At 42.0% G+C, this 23,856-nt stretch overlaps 1 protein-coding gene across 4 annotated transcripts in view; it reads left to right on the top strand.

Annotated features, from left to right (window-relative positions):
* The window catches only part of LOC109868750 (protein Shroom3), a 128,945-nt gene that overhangs the window by 97,353 nt on the left and 7,736 nt on the right, over positions 1–23,856 (top strand). For 2 of the 4 annotated variants that reach the window (XM_031802419.1, XM_031802422.1), the window contains 6 exons: positions 9,440–9,522; positions 11,111–11,351; positions 11,799–12,370; positions 12,578–12,985; positions 16,260–16,304; positions 22,424–22,529. In XM_031802419.1, coding sequence (XP_031658279.1) covers positions 9,440–9,522; positions 11,111–11,351; positions 11,799–12,370; positions 12,578–12,985; positions 16,260–16,304; positions 22,424–22,529 — 1,455 coding nt within the window. The remainder of the gene's footprint in view (positions 1–9,439; positions 9,523–11,110; positions 11,352–11,798; positions 12,371–12,577; positions 12,986–16,259; positions 16,305–22,423; positions 22,530–23,856) is intronic. The other 2 variants (XM_031802421.1, XM_031802420.1) reach the window with 2 other exon arrangements.

Here is a 23,856-nt window from a genome sequence, read left to right on the forward strand (position 1 = left end):
CAGGACTAGTAAAGGGTTAGTACTACTCTAATACAGGACTAGTAAAGGGTTAGTACTACTGTAATACAGGACTAGTAAAGGGTTAGTACTACTCTAATACAGGACTAGTAAAGGGTTAGGGTTAGTACTACTCTAATACAGGACTAGTAAAGGGTTAGTACTACTCTAATACAGGACTAGTACAGGGTTAGGGTTAGTACTACTCTAATACAGGACTAGTAAAGGGTTAAGATTAGTACTACTGTAATACAGGACTAGTAAAGGGTTAGTACTACTCTAATACAGGACTAGTAAATGGTTAGTACTACTCTAATACAGGACTAGTAAAGGGTTAGTACTACTCTAATACAGGACAAGTAAAGGGTTAGTACTACTCTAATACAGGACTAGTAAAGGGTTAGTACTACTCTAATACAGGACTAGTAAAGGGTTAGTACTACTGTAATACAGGACTAGTAAAGGGTTAGTACTACTCTAATACAGGACTAGTAAAGGGTTAGTACTACTGTAATACAGGACTAGTAAAGGGTTAGTACTACTCTAATACAGGACTAGTAAAGGGTTAGTACTACTCTAATACAGGACTAGTAAAGGGTTAGTACTACTGTAATACAGGACTAGTAAAGGGTTAGTACTACTGTAATACAGGACTAGTAAAGGGTTAGTACTACTCTAATACAGGACTAGTAAAGGGTTAGGGTTAGTACTACTGTAATACAGGACTAGTAAAGGGTTAGTACTACTGTAATACAGGACTAGTAAAGGGTTAGTACTACTGTAATACAGGACTAGTAAAGGGTTAGTACTACTGTAATACAGGACCAGTAAAGGGTTAGTACTACTCTAATACAGGACTAGTAAAGGGTTAGTACTACTGTAATACAGGACTAGTAAAGGGTTAGTACTACTGTAATACAGGACTAGTAAAGGGTTAGTACTACTGTAATACAGGACTAGTAAAGGGTTAGTACTACTCTAATACAGGACTAGTAAAGGGTTAGGGTTAGTACTACTCTAATACAGGACTAGTACAGGGTTAGTACTACTCTAATACAGGACTAGTAAAGGGTTAGGGTTAGTACTACTCTAATACAGGACTAGTAAAGGGTTAGTACTACTCTAATACAGGACTAGTAAAGGGTTAGTACTACTGTAAAACAGGACTAGTAAAGGGTTAGTACTACTGTAATACAGGACTAGTACAGGGTTAGGGTTAGTACTACTCTAATACAGGACTAGTAAAGGGTTAGTACTACTCTAATACAGGACTAGTAAAGGGTTAGTACTACTCTAATACAGGACTAGTAAAGGGTTAGGGTTAGTACTACTCTAATACAGGACTAGTAAAGGGTTAGTACTACTGTAATACAGGACTAGTAAAGGGTTAGTACTACTGTAATACAGGACTAGTAAAGGGTTAGTACTACTCTAATACAGGACTAGTAATGGGTTAGTACTACTGTAATACAGGACTAGTAAAGGGTTAGTACTACTCTAATACAGGACTAGTAAAGGGTTAGTACTACTCTAATACAGGACTAGTAAAGGGTTAGTACTACTCTAATACAGGACTAGTAAAGGGTTAGGGTTAGTACTACTGTAATACAGGACTAGTAAAGGGTTAGTACTACTGTAATACAGGACTAGTAAAGGGTTAGTACTACTGTAATACAGGACTAGTAAAGGGTTAGTACTACTGTAATACAGGACTAGTAAAGGGTTAGTACTACTCTAATACAGGACTAGTAAAGGGTTAGTACTACTGTAATACAGGACTAGTACAGGGTTAGTACTACTGTAATACAGGACTAGTACAGGGTTAGTACTACTGTAATACAGGACTAGTAAAGGGTTAGTACTACTGTAATACAGGACTAGTAAAGGGTTAGTACTACTGTAATACAGGACTAGTAAAGGGTTAGTACTACTGTAATACAGGACTAGTAAAGGGTTAGTACTACTCTAATACAGGACTAGTACAGGGTTAGTACTACTGTAATACAGGACTAGTAAAGGGTTAGTACTACTGTAATACAGGACTAGTAAAGGGTTAGTACTACTGTAATACAGGACTAGTAAAGGGTTAGTACTACTGTAATACAGGACTAGTAAAGGGTTAGGGTTAGTACTACTCTAATACAGGACTAGTACAGGGTTAGTACTACTGTAATACAGGACTAGTAAAGGGTTAGTACTACTGTAATACAGGACTAGTAAAGGGTTAGTACTACTGTAATACAGGACTAGTAAAGGGTTAGTACTACTGTAATACAGGACTAGTAAAGGGTTAGTACTACTGTAATACAGGACTAGTAAAGGGTTAGTACTACTCTAATACAGGACTAGTAAAGGGTTAGTACTACTGTAATACAGGACTAGTACAGGGTTAGTACTACTGTAATACAGGACTAGTAAAGGGTTAGTACTACTGTAATACAGGACTAGTAAAGGGTTAGTACTACTCTAATACAGGACTAGTAAATGGTTAGTACTACTGTAATACAGGACTAGTAAAGGGTTAGTACTACTGTAATACAGGACTAGTAAAGGGTTAGTACTACTGTAATACAGGACTAGTAAAGGGTTAGTACTACTGTAATACAGGACTAGTAAAGGGTTAGTACTACTGTAATACAGGACTAGTAAAGGGTTAGTACTACTGTAATACAGGACTAGTAAAGGGTTAGTACTACTCTAATACAGGACTAGTAAAGGGTTAGTACTACTCTAATACAGGACTAGTAAAGGGTTAGTACTACTGTAATACAGGACTAGTAAAGGGTTAGTACTACTGTAATACAGGACTAGTAAAGGGTTAGTACTACTGTAATACAGGACTAGTAAAGGGTTAGTACTACTGTAATACAGGACTAGTACAGGGTTAGTACTACTCTAATACAGGACTAGTACAGGGTTAGTACTACTGTAATACAGGACTAGTACAGGGTTAGTACTACTGTAATACAGGACTAGTACAGGGTTAGTACTACTCTAATACAGGACTAGTACAGGGTTAGTACTACTGTAATACAGGACTAGTAAAGGGTTAGTACTACTCTAATACAGGACTAGTACAGGGTTAGTACTACTGTAATACAGGACTAGTAAAGGGTTAGTACTACTCTAATACAGGACTAGTAAAGGGTTAGTACTACTCTAATACAGGACTAGTAAAGGGTTAGTACTACTGTAATACAGGACTAGTAAAGGGTTAGTACTACTCTAATACAGGACTAGTAAAGGGTTAGTACTACTGTAATACAGGACTAGTAAAGGGTTAGTACTACTCTAATACAGGACTAGTACAGGGTTAGTACTACTCTAATACAGGACTAGTACAGGGTTAGTACTACTCTAATACAGGACTAGTAAAGGGTTAGTACTACTGTAATACAGGACTAGTAAAGGGTTAGTACTACTCTAATACAGGACTAGTACAGGGTTAGTACTACTCTAATACAGGACTAGTACAGGGTTAGTACTACTCTAATACAGGACTAGTAAAGGGTTAGTACTACTGTAATACAGGACTAGTAAAGGGTTAGTACTACTGTAATACAGGACTAGTAAAGGGTTAGTACTACTCTAATACAGGACTAGTAAAGGGTTAGTACCACTGTAATACAGGACTAGTAAAGGGTTAGTACTACTGTAATACAGGACTAGTAAAGGGTTAGTACTACTGTAATACAGGACTAGTAAAGGGTTAGTACTACTGTAATACAGGACTAGTAAAGGGTTAGTACTACTGTAATACAGGACTAGTAAAGGGTTAGTACTACTGTAATACAGGACTAGTAAAGGGTTAGTACTACTGTAATACAGGACTAGTAAAGGGTTAGTACTACTCTAATACAGGACTAGTAAAGGGTTAGTACTACTGTAATACAGGACTAGTAAAGGGTTAGTACTACTGTAATACAGGACTAGTAAAGGGTTAGTACTACTCTAATACAGGACTAGTAAAGGGTTAGTACTACTCTAATACAGGACTAGTACAGGGTTAGTACTACTCTAATACAGGACTAGTAAAGGGTTAGTACTACTCTAATACAGGACTAGTAAAGGGTTAGTACTACTGTAATACAGGACTAGTAAAGGGTTAGTACTACTCTAATACAGGACTAGTAAAGGGTTAGTACTACTCTAATACAGGACTAGTACAGGGTTAGTACTACTGTAATACAGGACTAGTAAAGGGTTAGTACTACTGTAATACAGGACTAGTAAAGGGTTAGTACTACTCTAATACAGGACTAGTACAGGGTTAGTACTACTGTAATACAGGACTAGTAAAGGGTTAGTACTACTGTAATACAGGACTAGTAAAGGGTTAGTACTACTCTAATACAGGACTAGTACAGGGTTAGTACTACTGTAATACAGGACTAGTACAGGGTTAGTACTACTGTAATACAGGACTAGTAAAGGGTTAGTACTACTGTAATACAGGACTAGTACAGGGTTAGTACTACTGTAATACAGGACTAGTAAAGGGTTAGTACTACTGTAATACAGGACTAGTAAAGGGTTAGTACTACTGTAATACAGGACTAGTAAAGGGTTAGTACTACTGTAATACAGGACTAGTAAAGGGTTAGTACTACTCTAATACAGGACTAGTACAGGGTTAGTACTACTGTAATACAGGACTAGTAAAGGGTTAGTACTACTGTAATACAGGACTAGTAAAGGGTTAGTACTACTGTAATACAGGACTAGTAAAGGGTTAGTACTACTGTAATACAGGACTAGTACAGGGTTAGTACTACTGTAATACAGGACTAGTACAGGGTTAGTACTACTGTAATACAGGACTAGTAAAGGGTTAGTACTACTGTAATACAGGACTAGTAAAGGGTTAGTACTACTCTAATACAGGACTAGTAAAGGGTTAGTACTACTGTAATACAGGACTAGTAAAGGGTTAGTACTACTCTAATACAGGACTAGTAAAGGGTTAGTACTACTGTAATACAGGACTAGTAAAGGGTTAGTACTACTGTAATACAGGACTAGTAAAGGGTTAGTACTACTGTAATACAGGACTAGTAAAGGGTTAGTACTACTGTAATACAGGACTAGTAAAGGGTTAGTACTACTGTAATACAGGACTAGTAAAGGGTTAGTACTACTCTAATACAGGACTAGTAAAGGGTTAGTACTACTGTAATACAGGACTAGTAAAGGGTTAGTACTACTGTAATACAGGACTAGTAAAGGGTTAGTACTACTGTAATACAGGACTAGTAAAGGGTTAGTACTACTCTAATACAGGACTAGTAAAGGGTTAGTACTACTGTAATACAGGACTAGTACAGGGTTAGTACTACTGTAATACAGGACTAGTAAAGGGTTAGTACTACTGTAATACAGGACTAGTAAAGGGTTAGTACTACTGTAATACAGGACTAGTACAGGGTTAGTACTACTCTAATACAGGACTAGTAAAGGGTTAGTACTACTCTAATACAGGACTAGTAAAGGGTTAGTACTACTGTAATACAGGACTAGTAAAGGGTTAGTACTACTGTAATACAGGACTAGTAAAGGGTTAGTACTACTCTAATACAGGACTAGTACAGGGTTAGTACTACTGTAATACAGGACTAGTACAGGGTTAGTACTACTGTAATACAGGACTAGTAAAGGGTTAGTACTACTGTAATACAGGACTAGTACAGGGTTAGTACTACTGTAATACAGGACTAGTAAAGGGTTAGTACTACTGTAATACAGGACTAGTAAAGGGTTAGTACTACTGTAATACAGGACTAGTAAAGGGTTAGTACTACTGTAATACAGGACTAGTAAAGGGTTAGTACTACTCTAATACAGGACTAGTACAGGGTTAGTACTACTGTAATACAGGACTAGTAAAGGGTTAGTACTACTGTAATACAGGACTAGTAAAGGGTTAGTACTACTGTAATACAGGACTAGTAAAGGGTTAGTACTACTGTAATACAGGACTAGTACAGGGTTAGTACTACTGTAATACAGGACTAGTACAGGGTTAGTACTACTGTAATACAGGACTAGTAAAGGGTTAGTACTACTGTAATACAGGACTAGTAAAGGGTTAGTACTACTCTAATACAGGACTAGTAAAGGGTTAGTACTACTGTAATACAGGACTAGTAAAGGGTTAGTACTACTCTAATACAGGACTAGTAAAGGGTTAGTACTACTGTAATACAGGACTAGTAAAGGGTTAGTACTACTGTAATACAGGACTAGTAAAGGGTTAGTACTACTGTAATACAGGACTAGTAAAGGGTTAGTACTACTGTAATACAGGACTAGTAAAGGGTTAGTACTACTGTAATACAGGACTAGTAAAGGGTTAGTACTACTCTAATACAGGACTAGTAAAGGGTTAGTACTACTGTAATACAGGACTAGTAAAGGGTTAGTACTACTGTAATACAGGACTAGTAAAGGGTTAGTACTACTGTAATACAGGACTAGTAAAGGGTTAGTACTACTCTAATACAGGACTAGTAAAGGGTTAGTACTACTGTAATACAGGACTAGTACAGGGTTAGTACTACTGTAATACAGGACTAGTAAAGGGTTAGTACTACTGTAATACAGGACTAGTAAAGGGTTAGTACTACTGTAATACAGGACTAGTACAGGGTTAGTACTACTCTAATACAGGACTAGTAAAGGGTTAGTACTACTCTAATACAGGACTAGTAAAGGGTTAGTACTACTGTAATACAGGACTAGTAAAGGGTTAGTACTACTGTAATACAGGACTAGTAAAGGGTTAGTACTACTGTAATACAGGACTAGTAAAGGGTTAGTACTACTCTAATACAGGACTAGTACAGGGTTAGTACTACTGTAATACAGGACTAGTAAAGGGTTAGTACTACTGTAATACAGGACTAGTAAAGGGTTAGTACTACTGTAATACAGGACTAGTACAGGGTTAGTACTACTCTAATACAGGACTAGTAAAGGGTTAGTACTACTCTAATACAGGACTAGTAAAGGGTTAGTACTACTGTAATACAGGACTAGTACAGGGTTAGTACTACTGTAATACAGGACTAGTACAGGGTTAGTACTACTGTAATACAGGACTAGTACAGGGTTAGGGTTAGTACTACTCTAATACAGGACTAGTAAAGGGTTAGTACTACTGTAATACAGGACTAGTACAGGGTTAGTACTACTCTAATACAGGACTAGTAAAGGGTTAGTACTACTCTAATACAGGACTAGTAAAGGGTTAGTACTACTGTAATACAGGACTAGTACAGGGTTAGTACTACTGTAATACAGGACTAGTACAGGGTTAGTACTACTGTAATACAGGACTAGTAAAGGGTTAGTACTACTGTAATACAGGACTAGTACAGGGTTAGTACTACTCTAATACAGGACTAGTAAAGGGTTAGTACTACTGTAATACAGGACTAGTAAAGGGTTAGGGTTAGTACTACTGTAATACAGGACTAGTAAAGGGTTAGTACTACTCTAATACAGGACTAGTAAAGGGTTAGTACTACTCTAATACAGGACTAGTAAAGGGTTAGTACTACTCTAATACAGGACTAGTAAAGGGTTAGTACTACTCTAATACAGGACTAGTAAAGGGTTAGTACTACTCTAATACAGGACTAGTAAAGGGTTAGTACTACTGTAATACAGGACTAGTAAAGGGTTAGTACTACTGTAATACAGGACTAGTAAAGGGTTAGTACTACTGTAATACAGGACTAGTAAAGGGTTAGTACTACTGTAATACAGGACTAGTAAAGGGTTAGTACTACTGTAATACAGGACTAGTAAAGGGTTAGGGTTAGTACTACTGTAATACAGGACTAGTAAAGGGTTAGTACTACTGTAATACAGGACTAGTAAAGGGTTAGTACTACTCTAATACAGGACTAGTAAAAGCTCAGTTCTTTTTGTGAATATGTTTATTTGATTCTTTGGGATTCATATATATTTTTTAATGTTTTTCGTGGGGGTGCTCCACTATCCTTGGTACCCCTACTTCCTGCGGCTATGCGCCTATGGTGAACGAGGGGCTTGTAGAATCGTGATTATTTCACGTTTTTTGTTCACCGGAAGGGGGTTCTGCTCCAGGCATTACTGACTCAAATGAACGACATTAAAGATGTGTTCTTTGACCGAACGAGTAGAAAAGATCTGAATCAGTATCAGAGCGATGGCGGCTAATAACACAATGAATGAGTTTTCATAAGTTGCTGTTCTGCCATGATTAGTGCACCGAGTTCCGCAGCAGCTGACGGCGGTAGCTGTTATCTACGACGTCATCACATTGATCAAAGTAGCAAGCCACACCAGTGCCAGCTGTCCAAGACAATTTCTGAGAACAGACCTATAACTTTGGTGCAGTAAAACTTTATCAGCAAGCTGGCAAACTAGCCTACCGAGCAAAATCTGGAGATGAGTTCCACCATTTGCCAGACAGATGGCTCTTGGCAACTGAGTGTCGTGTTAGAATGGTGCCAGAATGGTGCCAGAATGGTGCCAGAATGGTGCCATCCGACGGAAGACAATGGTAGTGTATGTAACCACTCTCTCGCTCTGAGTGCTTACAGAATTACAGACGATCTCACTGCACATACCAATCTGGAAACACACACACACACAGCACCATTGTGGAGACTTAATCCCACTATGAGTCATCCTCTCTAACATAGCTACAGTATAAACCCACCGTGACTTCACCCCCCCTGAATATTTATACTCAACGTAAACACCAATAATCATAAAATGAGCGTCCAAATATCATTCTATTCCCTATCTAATGCACTACTTTGGACCAGAGACTGCTGTTTTCCAATCCTACTGTGGGTGGGTTTTTCCTAAATACATCAATATCCATAACTTCTGTGTCAGCCTGAATCACTGGAATGTTATGGTTTACCTCATCTTCTACCTCTCACAAAGTAACCATCTCTCTCTCTCTCTTTCTCTCTCTTTCTCTCTCTTTCTCTCTCTCACTGTCTCTCTCTCTCTCTCTCTCGCTCTCTCTCGCTCTCTCTCTCGCTCGCTGTCTCTCTCTCTCTATTTTCTCTCTCTCTCGCTCTCTCTCTACCCTCCCACCCCTCCATCTCTCTCTCTCTTCTCTCTCTCTGTCTCTCTCTCTCTCTCTTTCTTTGTCTCTCTCTCGCTCTCTCTCACTCTGCTCTCTCACTTTGCTCTCTCTCTCGCTCTCTCTCTCTCTCTCGCTCTCTCTCTGTCTCTCTCTCTCTCTCTCTCTCTCTCTCGCTCTCTCTCTGTCTCTCTCTCTCTCTCTCCCTCTCTTTATGTCTCTCTCTCGCTCTCTCTCTCGATCTCTTTCTGTCTCTCTCGATCTCTTTCTGCTCTCTCTCTACACCCCCCCCACCCCTCCATCGCTCTCTCTGCCTCCGCCCTCTCTCTTTCTCTCTCCATCCCTCTCTCCTTTCAGGACTTCATGACAGGAGGAGATCTGAGGATGTTTCCGGACTTCTCTAATGAACCCCAGCTGTTCACACACCATGACAACAACAGGTTTGTTTCCATAGAGACAGAACCTTCTGTGTACACCCCAAATGGAACCATATCTTATGACCAGAGCCCATAGAGCTCAGAGCCCATAGAGCTCAGAGCCCATAGAACTCAGAGCCCATAGAACTCAGAGCCCATAGAGCTCAGAGCCCATAGAGCTCAGGGCCCATAGAGCTCAGAACCCATAGAGCTCAGAGCCCATAGAGCTCAGAGCCTATAGAGCTCAGGGCCCATAGAGCTCAGAGCCCATAGAGCTCAGGGCCCATAGAGCTCAGAGCCCATAGAATTCAGAGCCCATAGAACTCAGGGCCCATAGAACTCAGAGCCCATAGAACTCAGAGCCCATAGAACTCAGAGCCCATAGAACTCAGAGCCCATAGAACTCCGAGCCCATAGAGCTCAGAGCCCATAGAGCTCAGGGCCCATAGAGCTCAGGGCCCATAGAGCTCAGGGCCCATAGAGATCAGGACCCATAGAGCTCAGGACCCATAGAGCTCAGGGCCCATAGAGCTCAGGACCCATAGAGCTCAGGACCCATAGAGCTCAGGGCCCATAGAGATCAGGACCCATAGAGCTCAGGGCCCATAGAGCTCCGGGCCCATAGAGCTCAGGACCCATAGAACTCTGGTCAAAAGTACTGCACTACATAGGAAATAGGATGCTATTGGCCATAAGCAGAAGAAAAAAAAGGTGGCTCTGGATAAGAGCGTCTGCTACATGACTAAAATATAAACAAATGTACATTTGGGAGTCACGCTGTCTGTGTGTCTGTCACATTCATTACATAAGCAACAGGTAAATAAACAACAGTACTCCTCACATACTTGTCTTCGTAGTTAAGGCCAAACGTGTTTTCCACTTTAGTCATCCCATAGTTTCTGATGATCTCTCACATCTTTCCTCTCAAAGAACGACGTTGATGATGGGAACTGAGAAATTGTTTTTCTTTTGGTTAAACATGCAGCAGACTTTTTAAGGTAATAGCCCCTGGTCAGCGCCTTACTTGGCCAGTGTTCTACTGTTCTGTTCGCTGCTATTTTAGAGCAGGATTGTCCTGGTTGGTGCAGAATTCCTGGCATTTAGAAGGAAAACCCCCTGGCAAACAGGGATGAAAAATGGCATGCCAGGGTTGGATGTGATTGGAAAGAGGGGTAGAAGCTCACACACTCCAACAGTCTTGTTTGTGTGTGTGTGTGTGTGTCTGTGCGTGGGCGTGTGCGTGTGTGTGTGTGCGTGTGTGCGTGTGCGTGTGTGTGTGTCTGTGTATCTGTGTGTGTGTGTGTGTGCGTGCGTGTGTGTGTGTGTGTCTGTGTGTATCTGTCTGTGTGTATCTGTGTGTGTGCTTGTGTGCGTGTGTGTGTGTATCTGTGTGTGTGTGTGCGTGTGTGCGTGCGTGTGTGTGTGTATCTGTGTGTGTGTGTGTCTGTGTGTATCTGTGTGTGTGCGTGCGTGCGTGTGTGTTCTGTGTCTGTGTGTATCTGTGTGTGTGCGTGTGTGCGTGCGTGTGTGTGTGTATCTGTGTGTGTGTGTGTCTGTGTGTATCTGTGTGTGTGCGTGCGTGCGTGTGTGTTCTGTGTTTATTTCTTTCCAGATCCATGGACAAGCAGCGTTTCAAGCGTCCTGTCTCAGCCTCCCAGTCCCAGTATGTACCCACCCACTACCTGCTGAATCAGGGTCCTTCCCAAAGCAACACCCCTGTGATGAGGAGAGAGAGGCAGAGGAACCCCGACCGCCAGCGGGCCCTTAGTGCCTCCGGCCTGGCTGCCTCTGTAGGTCTACCCTGCCCCTTCTCCTCCCCAGGCACCAGCCCCAACACTAGCCTTGACTGGCAGGTATGTCTATCTGTCTGTCTGGCCGTCTGTCTGGCTGAATGTCTGTCTGGCCGTCTGTCCGGCTGAATGTCTGTCTGGCCGTCTGTCTGGCTGAATGTCTGTCTGGCCGTCTGTCTGGCTGTCTGTCTGTCTAGCCGTCTGTCTGGCTGAATGTCTGTCTGGCCGTCTGTCTGGCTGAATGTCTGTCTGGCTGAATGTCTGTCTGGCTGTCTGTCTGGCTGTCTAGCCGTCTGTCCGGCTGAATGTCCCGTGATGCATTTTGTATCTACGTTTTTGTGTTGCCTTTATTTAACCAGGTAAGTAATTGAGAACACATTCTCTTTGACAGTAATACCCTGGGCAAGATAAGAGCTTGGCTTGTGATGTATTCTAGATGTCAGGAAGGCCTGTGTTGTTACCAGACATATTTCCCTTTAGGGACAATGAAGTATTCATAAATTCATTCAGGTCAGCGAGAGCCAGGGAAACCTGGATGCCATCGCCTTCCCCTGCCTGTTGCAGGTTGACGCTCCCAGAGCCGTGTCCCTAGAGACCAGGCGGAGCCCCACAGCACATCAGGGCCAGAACCAAGATCTGCAGACCAGAACCAGACTGGGCTCATCAGACACCAGCACCTCAGAGGAGACCCTGAAAGACTTCTCCATAGAGAGTTCCATACCAAAGAACATCCTACCCCTGGACATACCTGAGACCTCTCTAACCCCACCTCCTCCTAAAACCTCTGCCAGACCACACCCCCTGCTCTCCCTCCGCATCTCAGAGTCCAACCTGCAGGAGACCCCGCCCTTACACATAGCCCCGCCCACACAGGTAGTCCCTCCAATAGTCTCCTTACAGGACTATGACGAGGTGTTCCTCCAGGAGCTGGCCCCTCCCTCCCCTCCTCCTCCCCCGCTCCCCATCAGGGAGACGGACATCACAGAGGACTTCCCACCTCCTCCTCCCCTCCTCCTCCTCCCCTCCTCCTCTTCACCCCCAGACAAAGAGGAGCATCGTCCTGAGCTACAGCACTTCAACAGGTACAACATGCTGTCATCGCTACACATTACTACTGCACAATATAACAAAGGTTTTTGTTCCACTATTCTAATGTGCATAGACAAAGAGACACTGACAAGATCAACATAACACCTGATGTAATGCAACAATGTTGAAATGTTCAATCTTTTAGAAAATGGACCCCTCATCAGTACTGTCATGTGTACCGTCTGTTTCTATCCATGCAGCTGTGACTTCCTGGAGGCTGTGTGTCCAGAGAGAAGACCATCCATCTCCTCCCCTTCCCCTCAGACAGTCCCCCTCTCTATCCCCCAGCCTGAGACTCCGACCCACCAGACCCCCATCGACCCCAGCAGCAGTATCCCAGATCCCCAGCAGGGGCCTAGCGGTAAGGAAAGCCTGGGGTTAGAGTACCATCTCCTGGCCAGGAGGGATAGGTCTGCTGGGGAGCTGAAGGTGGAAGCCCTGGTCAGACAGCTGGTGTCCCGGGGGGATAAGACCCTGAGCCCGATGCTGGACACCTGGCCCGGGGGCGGACGGACCAGCACCATGGACCTGATGGAAGAGATCTTCCCCGCTGGGGGAGGGAGGTTGCCGTGGCAACGCCGTAGGAGCAGCACCTGGCTGGAGGACAGGTGAGAGGGGGAGGAGACAAGGGCAGAGGGGGACGGGAGGAGAGAGGTGGGGTGAGGTCTGGTTATCCAGAGGGACTAAGGAAGTGTGTGTGTGTGTGTGTGTGTGTGTGTGTGTGTGTGTGTGTGTGTGTGTGTGTCTGTGTGTCTGTGTGTGTGTGTGTGCCCGTGTGTGTGTGTGTGTGTGTGTGCCTGTGTGTGTGTGTGTGTGTGTATGCTTGGTGTGTGTGTGTGTGTGCGCTTGGTGTGTGTGCGCTTGGTGTGTGTGTGCGCTTGGTGTGTGTGTGTGTGTGTGTGTGTGTGTGTGCGCTTGGTGTGTGTGTGTGTGCGCTTGGTGTGTGTGCGCTTGGTGTGTGTGCGCTTGGTGTGTGTGTGTGTGCGCTTGGTGTGTGTGTGTGTGCGCTTGGTGTGTGTGTGCGCTTGGTGTGTGTGCGCTTGGTGTGTGTGTGCGCTTGGTGTGTGTGTGTGTGCGCTTGGTGTGTGTGTGTGTGTGTGTGTGTGTGTGTGTGTGTGTGTGTGTGTGTGTGTGTGTCAGTGTGTGTGTGTGTTTTATTCCTGTTATGTAACTTAATGATAGGCTAGAAGACTATATGATCAGGGTTCATTAACAACAGGTATGCTATAACAGAGGGCCTTTGTTGAGTCTGTTACATTATGGCTCAGTTTATTGCTTGACGTCACAAAATAACTCTTAGGTTTCAGAATAGATCATTAGTGTAAATTGTGGAATTAGATTACATACAGTAAGAGCAGCTAAGTAAGTAAGTTTCCTTTGGGAACTTGTGTTGTTACGTGATGTGAGGCTTAATGATTATACTATTCAAAACTAAAAAAAACGAAGTTTTAAGTGAGTATAGGTCTGAAAAAATAAAGGAAATTCACATGAGCACCACCAAGGTTTTCCAGCACACAGCTTTGACCTACTACAGTAGTTATGTTGGTCTATTGTACTTCAAACTATGTGTTGGTTGTTTGCTCAGGATTCAAACCATCTCAGTCTCATTCACTCTCATAGAGGAGATGCTTCCACAATAATGTGATTTATACCACATACAAGAAAAAGTATTGGATTCTTCACAAAATATTTTTAAAAATTGTGGAATGTTGTCCCACTCTTCAATGGCTGTGTGAAGTTGCTGGATATTGGCGAGAACTTGAACAAGCTGTCATACACGTCAATCCAGGGCATCCCAAACATGCTCAGTGGGGTGACATATCTGGTGATTATGCAGGCCATGGAAGAAGTTGGACATTTTCAGCTTCCAGGAATTGTGTCCAGATCCTTGAGACATGGGGCTGTTCATTATCATGCTGAAACATGAGGTGATGTCGGCGGATGAATGGCACGACAATGGGCCTCAGCATCTCGTCCTGGTATCTCTGAGCATTGAAATTGCCATCGATAAAATGCAATTGTGTTCGTTGTCTGTAGCTTATGCCTGCCCCCTACCATAACCCCACCACCATGGAGCACTCTGTTCACAACGTTGGATTGGACATACCGATTGGACATACTTCAAAATTCTTTAAAACGATGTTGGAGGCGGCTTAAGGTAGAAAAATGAACATTCAATTATCTGGCAACAGCTCTGGTGGACATTCCAGCAGTCAGCATGCCAATTGCACGCTCCCTCAAAACTTGAGACACCTGAGGCATTACGTTGTGTGACAAAACTGCACATTTTGGAGTGGCCTTTTATTGTCCTCAGCACAAGGTGCACCTGTGTAATGATCATGCTGTTTAATGAGCTTCTTGATATGCCATACCTGTCAGGTGGATGGATTATCTTGGCAAAGGAGAAATGTTCACTAACAGGGATGTAAACACATTTGTGCACAAAATTTGAGAGAAATAAGCTTTTTGTGTGTATGGAACATTTCTGGGATCTTTTATTTCAGCTCAGGAAACATGGGAACAACATTTTACATGTTGCGTTTAGATTTTTGTTCAGTCTAGTCTGAAGTACAGTACCAACATTGCTACTGTAGTAGGTCAAAGCTGTGTGCTGGAAAACCTTGGTAGAACTGTGTGCTGTAAAGACTTGGTAGAACTGTGTGCTGTAAAGCCTTGGTAGAACTGTGTGCTGTAAAGCCTTGGTAGAACTGTGTGCTGTAAAGCCTTGGTAGAACTGTGTTCTGTAAAGCCTTGGTAGAACTGTGTTCTGTAAAGCCTTGGTAGAACTGTGTGCTGTAAAGCCTTGGTAGAACTGTGTTCTGTAAAGCCTTGGTAGAACTGTGTGCTGTAAAGCCTTGGTAGAACTGTGTGCTGTAAAGCCTTGGAAGAACTGTGTTCTGTAAAGCCTTGGTAGAACTGTGTGCTGTAAAGCCTTGGTAGAACTGTGTTCTGTAAAGCCTTGGTAGAACTGTGTTCTGTAAAGCCTTGGTAGAACTGTGTTCTGTAAAGCCTTGGTAGAACTGTGTGCTGTAAAGCCTTGGTAGAACTGTGTTCTGTAAAGCCTTGGTAGAACTGTGTGCTGTAAAACCTTGGTAGAGCTGTGTGCTGTAAAACCTTGGTAGAACTGTGTGCTGTAAAGCCTTGGTAGAGCTGTGTGTTGTAAAACCTTGGTAGAGCTGTGTGCTGTAAAACCTTGGTAGAGCGGTGTGCTGTAAAACCTTGGTAGAGCTGTGTGCTGTAAAACCTTGGTAGAGCTGTGTGCTGTAAAACCTTGGTAGAGCTGTGTGCTGTAAAACCTTGGTAGAGCTGTGTGCTGTAAAACCTTGGTAGAGCTGTGTGCTGTAAAACCTTGGTAGAGCTGTGTGCTGTAAAACCTTGGTAGAGCTGTGTGCTGTAAAACCTTGGTAGAGCTGTGTGCTGTAAAACCTTGGTAGAGCTGTGTGCTGTAAAACCTTGGTAGAGCTGTGTGCTGTAAAACCTTGGTAGAGCTGTGTGCTGTAAAACCTTGGTAGAGCTGTGTGCTGTAAAACCTTGGTAGAGCATGGATGGAATAGACATTGTGGTGCTCATGTGAATTTCCTTTTTTTAAATCGGCTTCAGACCAAATGCATATTCTCACTTAAAACTTAGTTTTTTAGTTTTTAATTTCCATGTTTTTAATGCCAGAAGGTGATTATGGAACATTATTACACAACATTATAATACAGAAATACAAGAAAAATTAAAAGTAAACAATAGTGTGAAATAACAACAGAAATAATGTAGTTGTTAGTATTTATTTAATAAATAAACTGGAAACTTTTCCCCAAGATCTCTCTTATTAAGACAATCGAGCAAGCTCCTGGAAAATACACAAATAATCAACATGTACCCTCCTTTAAGGTTTACTGAAGAAAGGCCTAGTACTACATTACCTGTAAACAAAAGGTGAGTTATCACTAAATATAACATTTACAACCAAATGTACATTCGTCAGATATAGTCAACTTTATAAATACAATTCAGGGATGGCCACAACTGCTCTTGACAAGCTACAGGTTTATACAGGCTTTTTTGTTGTTGTTCAAGACCAGTTCTACATCACCTGATTCTACTATACATGGTCTTGAACAGCTGAGGTCTTGATGAACAGCTGAGGCCTTGATGAACAGCTGAGGCCTTGATGAACAGCTGAGGTCTTGATAAACAGCTGAGGCATTGATGAACAGCTAAGGTCTCGATGAACAGCTGAGTTTTGATGAACAGCAGAGGCCTTGATGAACAGCTGAGGCCTTGAAGAACAGCTGAGGCCTTGATAAACAGCTGAGGCCTTGATAAAGAGCTGAGGCCTTGATGAACAGCTGAGATTTGATTAACAGTGGAGGCCTTGATGAACAGCGGAGGCCTTGATGAACAGCTGAGTCCTTGATGAACAGCTGAGGCCTTGATAAACAGCTGAGGCCTTGATAAACAGCTAAGGTCTCGATGAACAGCTGAGGCCTTGATGAACAGCTAAGGTCTCGATGAACAGCTGAGTTTTGATGAACAGCTGAGGCCTTGATGAACAGCTGAGGCCTTGATGAACAGCTGAGGCCTTGATAAACAGCTGAGTCCTTGATGAACAGCTGAGACCTTGATGAACAGCTGAGATTTGATGAACAGCTGAGGCCTTGATGAACAGCGGAGGCCTTGATGAACAGCGGAGGCCTTGATGAACAGCTGATGCCTTGATGAACAGCGGAGTAGTAGAATCAGGTGTGGTAGCACTGGGATTAAACATTTAAAAAAACATGCATAACCCTGTGGATTGTCAAGAACAATTTTAGTAACTCCTGATACAAATACTGCTGAGAAACACTTAAGTCATTAGACAAGTGTAAAACACTATGAAGAAAAATTATATGTCAGCTTTGGTTCTCAGTAATGGACAGACGGCCCATGACAAGAGGTGGGAAGTGTGTTGTGTACCTCCAAGTTGATTTGCAGATTTTCATCGAGATTGGTGTCAGAGATTTTAATTTAACATTGAGCTTCAAAATCAATGCCTATATATTATAGGGGCTATCACCCCCCACAATACTCTGGTCATGAACAAGGGAAAGGATATCATATCTCACATGATTTTTCAAGGTGAAATTGCTATGCCTCTTTTAAAGTGAACCTGTTTGGTTTTTATCATGAATATATTGTTTAGAGACAGGGGAGTTCCAACAGACAGTTAACTGTGACCCCTCTGAGAACTGCTGAGAACTGCTGATATCCTGTCTGTAGTGAACTGTTTCAGATCATGTCACATAGACTGGGTCTGTGGAAGCTGAACACCACTGACCGACACTGACATATGTAACATGTAGTGAGTCTGGCTTGGTTAAACAGCCCTCTACTGATTAGTTGGTTAAACAGCCCTGTACTGATTAGTTGGTTAAACTGCCATCTACTGATTAGTTGGTTAAACAGCCCTCTACTGATTAGTTGGTTAAACTGCCCTCTACTGATTAGTTGGTTAAACTCTACTGATTAGTTGGTTAAACAGCCCTCTACTGATTAGTTGGTTAAACTCTACTGATTAGTTGGTTAAACTGCCCTCTACTGATTAGTTGGTTAAACTCTACTGATTAGTTGGTTAAACAGCCCTCTACTGATTAGTTGGTTAAACAGCCCTCTACTGATTAGTTGGTTAAACTGCCCTCTACTGATTAGTTGGTTAAACTGCCCTCTACTGATTAGTTGGTTAAACTGCCCTCTACTGATTAGTTGGTTAAACTGCCCTCTACTGATTAGTTGGTTAAACTGCCCTCTACTGATTAGTTGGTTAAACTCTACTGATTAGTTGGTTAAACTCTACTGATTAGTTGGTTAAACTCTACTGATTAGTTGGTTAAACAGCCCTCTACTGATTAGTTGGTTAAACAGCCCTCTACTGATTAGTTGGTTAAACTGCCCTCTACTGATTAGTTGGTTAAACTGCCCTCTACTGATTAGTTGGTTAAACTGCCCTCTACTGATTAGTTGGTTAAACTGCCCTCTACTGATTAGTTGGTTAAACTGCCCTCTACTGATTAGTTGGTTAAACTCTACTGATTAGTTGGTTAAACTCTACTGATTAGTTGGTTAAACTCTACTGATTAGTTGGTTAAACAGCCCTCTACTGATTAGTTGGTTAAACAGCCCTCTACTGATTAGTTGGTTAAACTGCCCTCTACTGATTAGTTGGTTAAACAGCCCTCTACTGATTAGTTGGTTAAACAGCCCTCTACTGATTAGTTGGTTAAACAGCCCTCTACTGACATACAGTGGGGCAAAAAAACGTATTTAGTCAGTCACCAATTGTGCAAGTTCTCCCACTTAAAAAGATGAGAGAGGCCTGTAATTTTCATCATAGGTACACTGCAACTACGACAGACAAAATGAGAAAAAAACTTCCAGAAAATCACATTGGAGGATTTTTAATGAATTTATTTGCAAATTATGGTGGAAAATAAGTATTTGGTCACCTACAAACAAGCAAGATTTCTGGCTCTCACAGACCTGTAACTTCTTCTTTAAGAGGCTCCTCTGTCCTCCACTCGTTACCTGTATTAATGGCACCTGTTTGAACTTGTTATCAGTATAAAATAAATACAGTGAGTCTGGATTGGTTGTGAGTGGCAGCACTGCCCTCTACTGACATGGTTTAATATTGAAGGTCAAAGAACAAAATGTCTTTCCTTTTCCTGTTGAAAAGAAGTCTCAGGTACTATACTATAATGTATTAAATACAATACTACTATTATTTGTCCAGAAAGGCAATTATTGTTTACAAAGGAACATATGCACAATGATATTCTTGACATTCTCAGTTGGGTTTTAGGATAATGAGGAAGACATGTTGTGAACTTGTATCAAAAACGTGTTTCAATATTACATGTATTATATCAAAGTAGGTTCAGGGGACAGTTATTTTAGAATCCGTGGTGTGTCACAGTTCCAACCGTTCTATAGTTCCAACCGTTCTATAGTTCCAATCGTTCTATAGTTCCAACCGTTCTATAGTTCCAACCGTTCTATAGTTCCAACCGTTCTACAGTTCCAACCGTTCTATAGTTCCAACCGTTCTATAGTTCCAACCTTTCTATAGTTCCAATCGTTCTATAGTTCCAACCGTTCTATAGTTCCAACCGTTCTACAGTTCCAACCGTTCTATAGTTCCAACCGTTCTATAGTTCCAACCGTTCTATAGTTCCAACCGTTCTACAGTTTCAACCGTTCTACAGTTCCAACCGTTCTACAGTTCCAACCGTTCTATAGTTCCAACCGTTCTATAGTTCCAACCGTTCTATAGTTCCAACCGTTCTATAGTTCCAACCGTTCTACAGTTCCAACCGTTCTATTCTCAGAGGAGAATCAGGTTGATTAAGTGTGACCCGGTTCTACGGTGGAATGTTGTTCATTCTCAACATTCTATTCTGCCTGTCCTGTAAAATAGGCCAGTCATGAAGCCAAACCAGTCAGAGCTTATTCCTTATAGCAGGGGTGTGTGTGTGTGTGTGTGTGTGTGTGTGTGTGTGTGTGTGTGTGTGTGTGTGTGTGTGTGTGTGTGTGTGTGTGTGTGTGTGTGTGTCTGCGTGAGTGAGTGAGTGTGTCTGCGTGCGTGCGTGAGTTTCAACCGAATAACACACACACCTCGAATACCACAATAATTGTTTTGGCATCTCACACACTATTCAACAGACTAGTGCTTCCTGCTTGTTGAGTAGTCCATGTTGCTTGTGGTGTACTGCTTGCACCTTACTGCGTCCTGCTTGTTGCTTACTGCATACTGCTTGCACCTTACTGCGTCCTGCTTGTTGCTTACTGCATACTGCTTGTTGCTTACTGCTTACTGCTTGTTGCTTACTGCATACTGCTTGTTGCTTACTGCGTCCTGCTTGTTGCTTACTGCATACTGCTTGTTGCTTACTGCTTACTGCTTGTTGCTTACTGCATACTGCTTGTTGCTTTCTGCATACTGCTTGTTGCTTACTGCATACTGCTTGTTGCTTACTGCATACTGCTTGTTGCTTACTGCATACTGCTTGTTGCTTACTGCATACTGCTTGTTGCTTACTGCTTGTTGCTTACTGCTTGTTGCTAACTGCATGTTGCTTACTGCATGTTGCTTACTGCATGTTGCGTACTGCATGTTGCTGATTGATTACTGCGTACTGCTTGTTGCTGATTGATTATTAGGTATTGCATGTTGCGTACTGCATGTTGCGTACTGCATGTTGCTTACTGCATGTTGCGTACTGCATGTTGCGTACTGCATGTTGCGTACTGCTTGTTGCTTACTGCTTGTTGCTGATTGATTACTGCGTACTGCTTGTTGCTGATTGATTATTAGGTATTGCATGTTGCGTGCTGCTTGTTGCGTACTGCTTGTTGCTTGTTGCATACTGCTTATTGGTTGTTGCATACTGCTTATTGGTTGTTGCATACTGCTTATTGGTTACTGCTGGTGTCTTACTGCGTGTTGCTTGTTGCATGCTGCTTGTTGCTGGTTGATTACTGCGTACTGTATGTTGTGTACTGCTTGTTGCTGGTTGATTACTGCGTACTGTATGTTGTGTACTGCTTGTTGCTGGTTGATTACTGCGTACTGTATGTTGTGTACTGCTTGTTGCGTGCTGCTTGTTGCTGGTTGATTACTGCATACTGCTTGTTGCTGGTTGATTACTGCATACTGCTTGTTGCTGGTTGATTACTGCATACTGCTTGTTGCTGGTTGATTACTGCATACTGATTGTTGCTGGTTGATTACTGCATACTGCTTGTTGCTGGTTGATTACTGCATACTGCTTGTTGCGTACTGCTTGTTGCGTGCTGCTTGTTGCTGGTTGATTACTGCATACTGCTTGTTGCTGGTTGATTACTGCATACTGCTTGTTGCGTACTGCATACTGCATATTGCATACTGCGTACTGACAATGACACTGACTCATCTCCAGCCACTTTAATAATGGGAATTGATGGGAAATGATGTAAATATATCACTAGCCACTTTAAACAATGCTACCTTATATAATGTTACTTACCCTACATTATTCATCTCATATGCATACGTATATACTGGACTCTATATCATCGACTGCATCCTTATGTAATACATGTATCACTAGCCACTTTAACTATGCCACTTTGTTTACATACTCATCTCATATGTATATACTGTACTCGATATCATCTACTGTATCTTGCCTATGCTGCTCTGTACCATCACTCATTCATATATCCTTATGTACATATTCTTTATCCCCTTACACTGTGTATAAGACAGTAGTTTTGGAATTGTTAGTTAGATTACTTGTTGGTTATTACTGCATTGTCGGAACTAGAAGCACAAGCATTTCGCTACACTCGCATTAACATCTGCTAACCATGTGTATGTGACAAATAAATTTGATTTGATTTGTCGCTTACTGCATACTGCTTGTTGCGTACTGCATACTGCTTGTCGCTTACTGAATACTGCTTGTTGCATGTTGCTTATTGCGTACTGCATGTTGTTTATTGTCTACTGCTTGTAAGTGTACTGCGTACTGCTTGTTGCGTACTGCTTGTTGCTTATTGTCTACTGCTTGTAAGTGTACTGCTTGTTGCTTATTGTCTACTGCTTGTAAGTGTACTGCATGTTGCTTATTGTCTACTGCTTGTAAGTGTACTGCTTGTTGCTTATTGTCTACTGCTTGTAAGTGTACTGCTTGTTGCTTATTGTCTACTGCTTGTAAGTGTACTGCGTGTTGCTTATTGTCTACTGCTTGTAAGTGTACTGCTTGCTGCTTATTGTCTACTGCTTGTTGCGTACTGCTTGCTGCTTATTGTCTACTGCTTGTAAGTGTACTGCTTGATGCGTACTGCTTGTTGCGTACTGCTTGTTGCGTACTGCTTGTTGCTTATTGTCTACTGCTTGTAAGTGTACTGCTTGTTACTTACTTCTTATTCTGCAGTATATGTCAGTTTCAGTCGGGAGTTTCAGGGTCTAATGTCTCAGTTTATTCCAGTGGTAGTACTGTTAACTATTACTCACTTTGTTGTCTCTTTCCTTGTAGAAGTCAAGATGGCGTCTGTTCTACAGGACCTAGTCTGCTGCAGAAAACAGAGGCGGGAAGAGGAATAGATCTGGATGAGGAAGAGGCAGACCTCAATCAGAAAAAGGTCTGAACTTTAATACCTTACATTCATCTTTAAATTAACGGACTGATATAACATCCATCTCAATTAAAAGGAAAATTGAAGACAGAAAAATGCCCATCCAACCTATGGTGCTCATGATTAGATCATTCAGGAGATGTACATATCTCTGGGTAAAGAGGAGAGGTAGATCATTCAGGAGATGTACATATCTCTGGGTAAAGAGGAGAGGTAGATCATTCAGGAGATGTACATATCTCTAGGTAAAGAGGAGAGGTAGATCATTCAGGAGATGTACATATCTCTAGGTAAAGAGGAGAGGTAGATTATTCAGGAGATGTACATATCTCTAGGTAAAGTGGAGAGGTAGATCATTCAGGAGATGTACATATCTCTGGGTAAAGAGGAGAGGTAGATCATTCAGGAGATGTACATATCTCTAGGTAAAGAGGAGAGGTAGATCATTCAGGAGATGTACATATCTCTAGGTAAAGAGGAGAGGTAGATCATTCAGGAGATGTACATATCTCTAGGTAAAGAGGAGAGGTAGATCATTCAGGAGATGTACATATCTCTGGGTAAAGAGGAGAGGTAGATCATTCAGGAGATGTACATATCTCTAGGTAAAGAGGAGAGGTAGATCATTCAGGAGATGTACATATCTCTGGGTAAAGAGGAGAGGTAGATCATTCAGGAGATGTACATATCTCTGGGTAAAGAGGAGAGGTAGATCATTCAGGAGATGTACATATCTCTAGGTAAAGAGGAGAGGTAGATCATTCAGGAGATGTACATATCTCTGGGTAAAGAGGAGAGGTAGATCATTCAGGAGATGTACATATCTCTGGGTAAAGAGGAGAGGTAGATCATTCAGGAGATGTACATATCTCTGGGTAAAGAGGAGAGGTAGATCATTCAGGAGATGTACATATCTCTAGGTAAAGAGGAGAGGTAGATCATTCAGGAGATGTACATATCTCTAGGTAAAGAGGAGAGGTAGATTATTCAGGAGATGTACATATCTCTAGGTAAAGTGGAGAGGTAGATCATTCAGGAGATGTACATATCTCTGGGTAAAGAGGAGAGGTAGATCATTCAGGAGATGTACATATCTCTAGGTAAAGAGGAGAGGTAGATCATTCAGGAGATGTACATATCTCTAGGTAAAGAGGAGAGGTAGATCATTCAGGAGATGTACATATCTCTAGGTAAAGAGGAGAGGTAGATCATTCAGGAGATGTACATATCTCTGGGTAAAGAGGAGAGGTAGATCATTCAGGAGATGTACATATCTCTAGGTAAAGAGGAGAGGTAGATCATTCAGGAGATGTACATATCTCTGGGTAAAGAG

This window comes from Oncorhynchus kisutch, linkage group LG23, assembly GCF_002021735.2.
Source record: "Oncorhynchus kisutch isolate 150728-3 linkage group LG23, Okis_V2, whole genome shotgun sequence".
Taxonomy (NCBI): domain Eukaryota; kingdom Metazoa; phylum Chordata; class Actinopteri; order Salmoniformes; family Salmonidae; genus Oncorhynchus; species Oncorhynchus kisutch.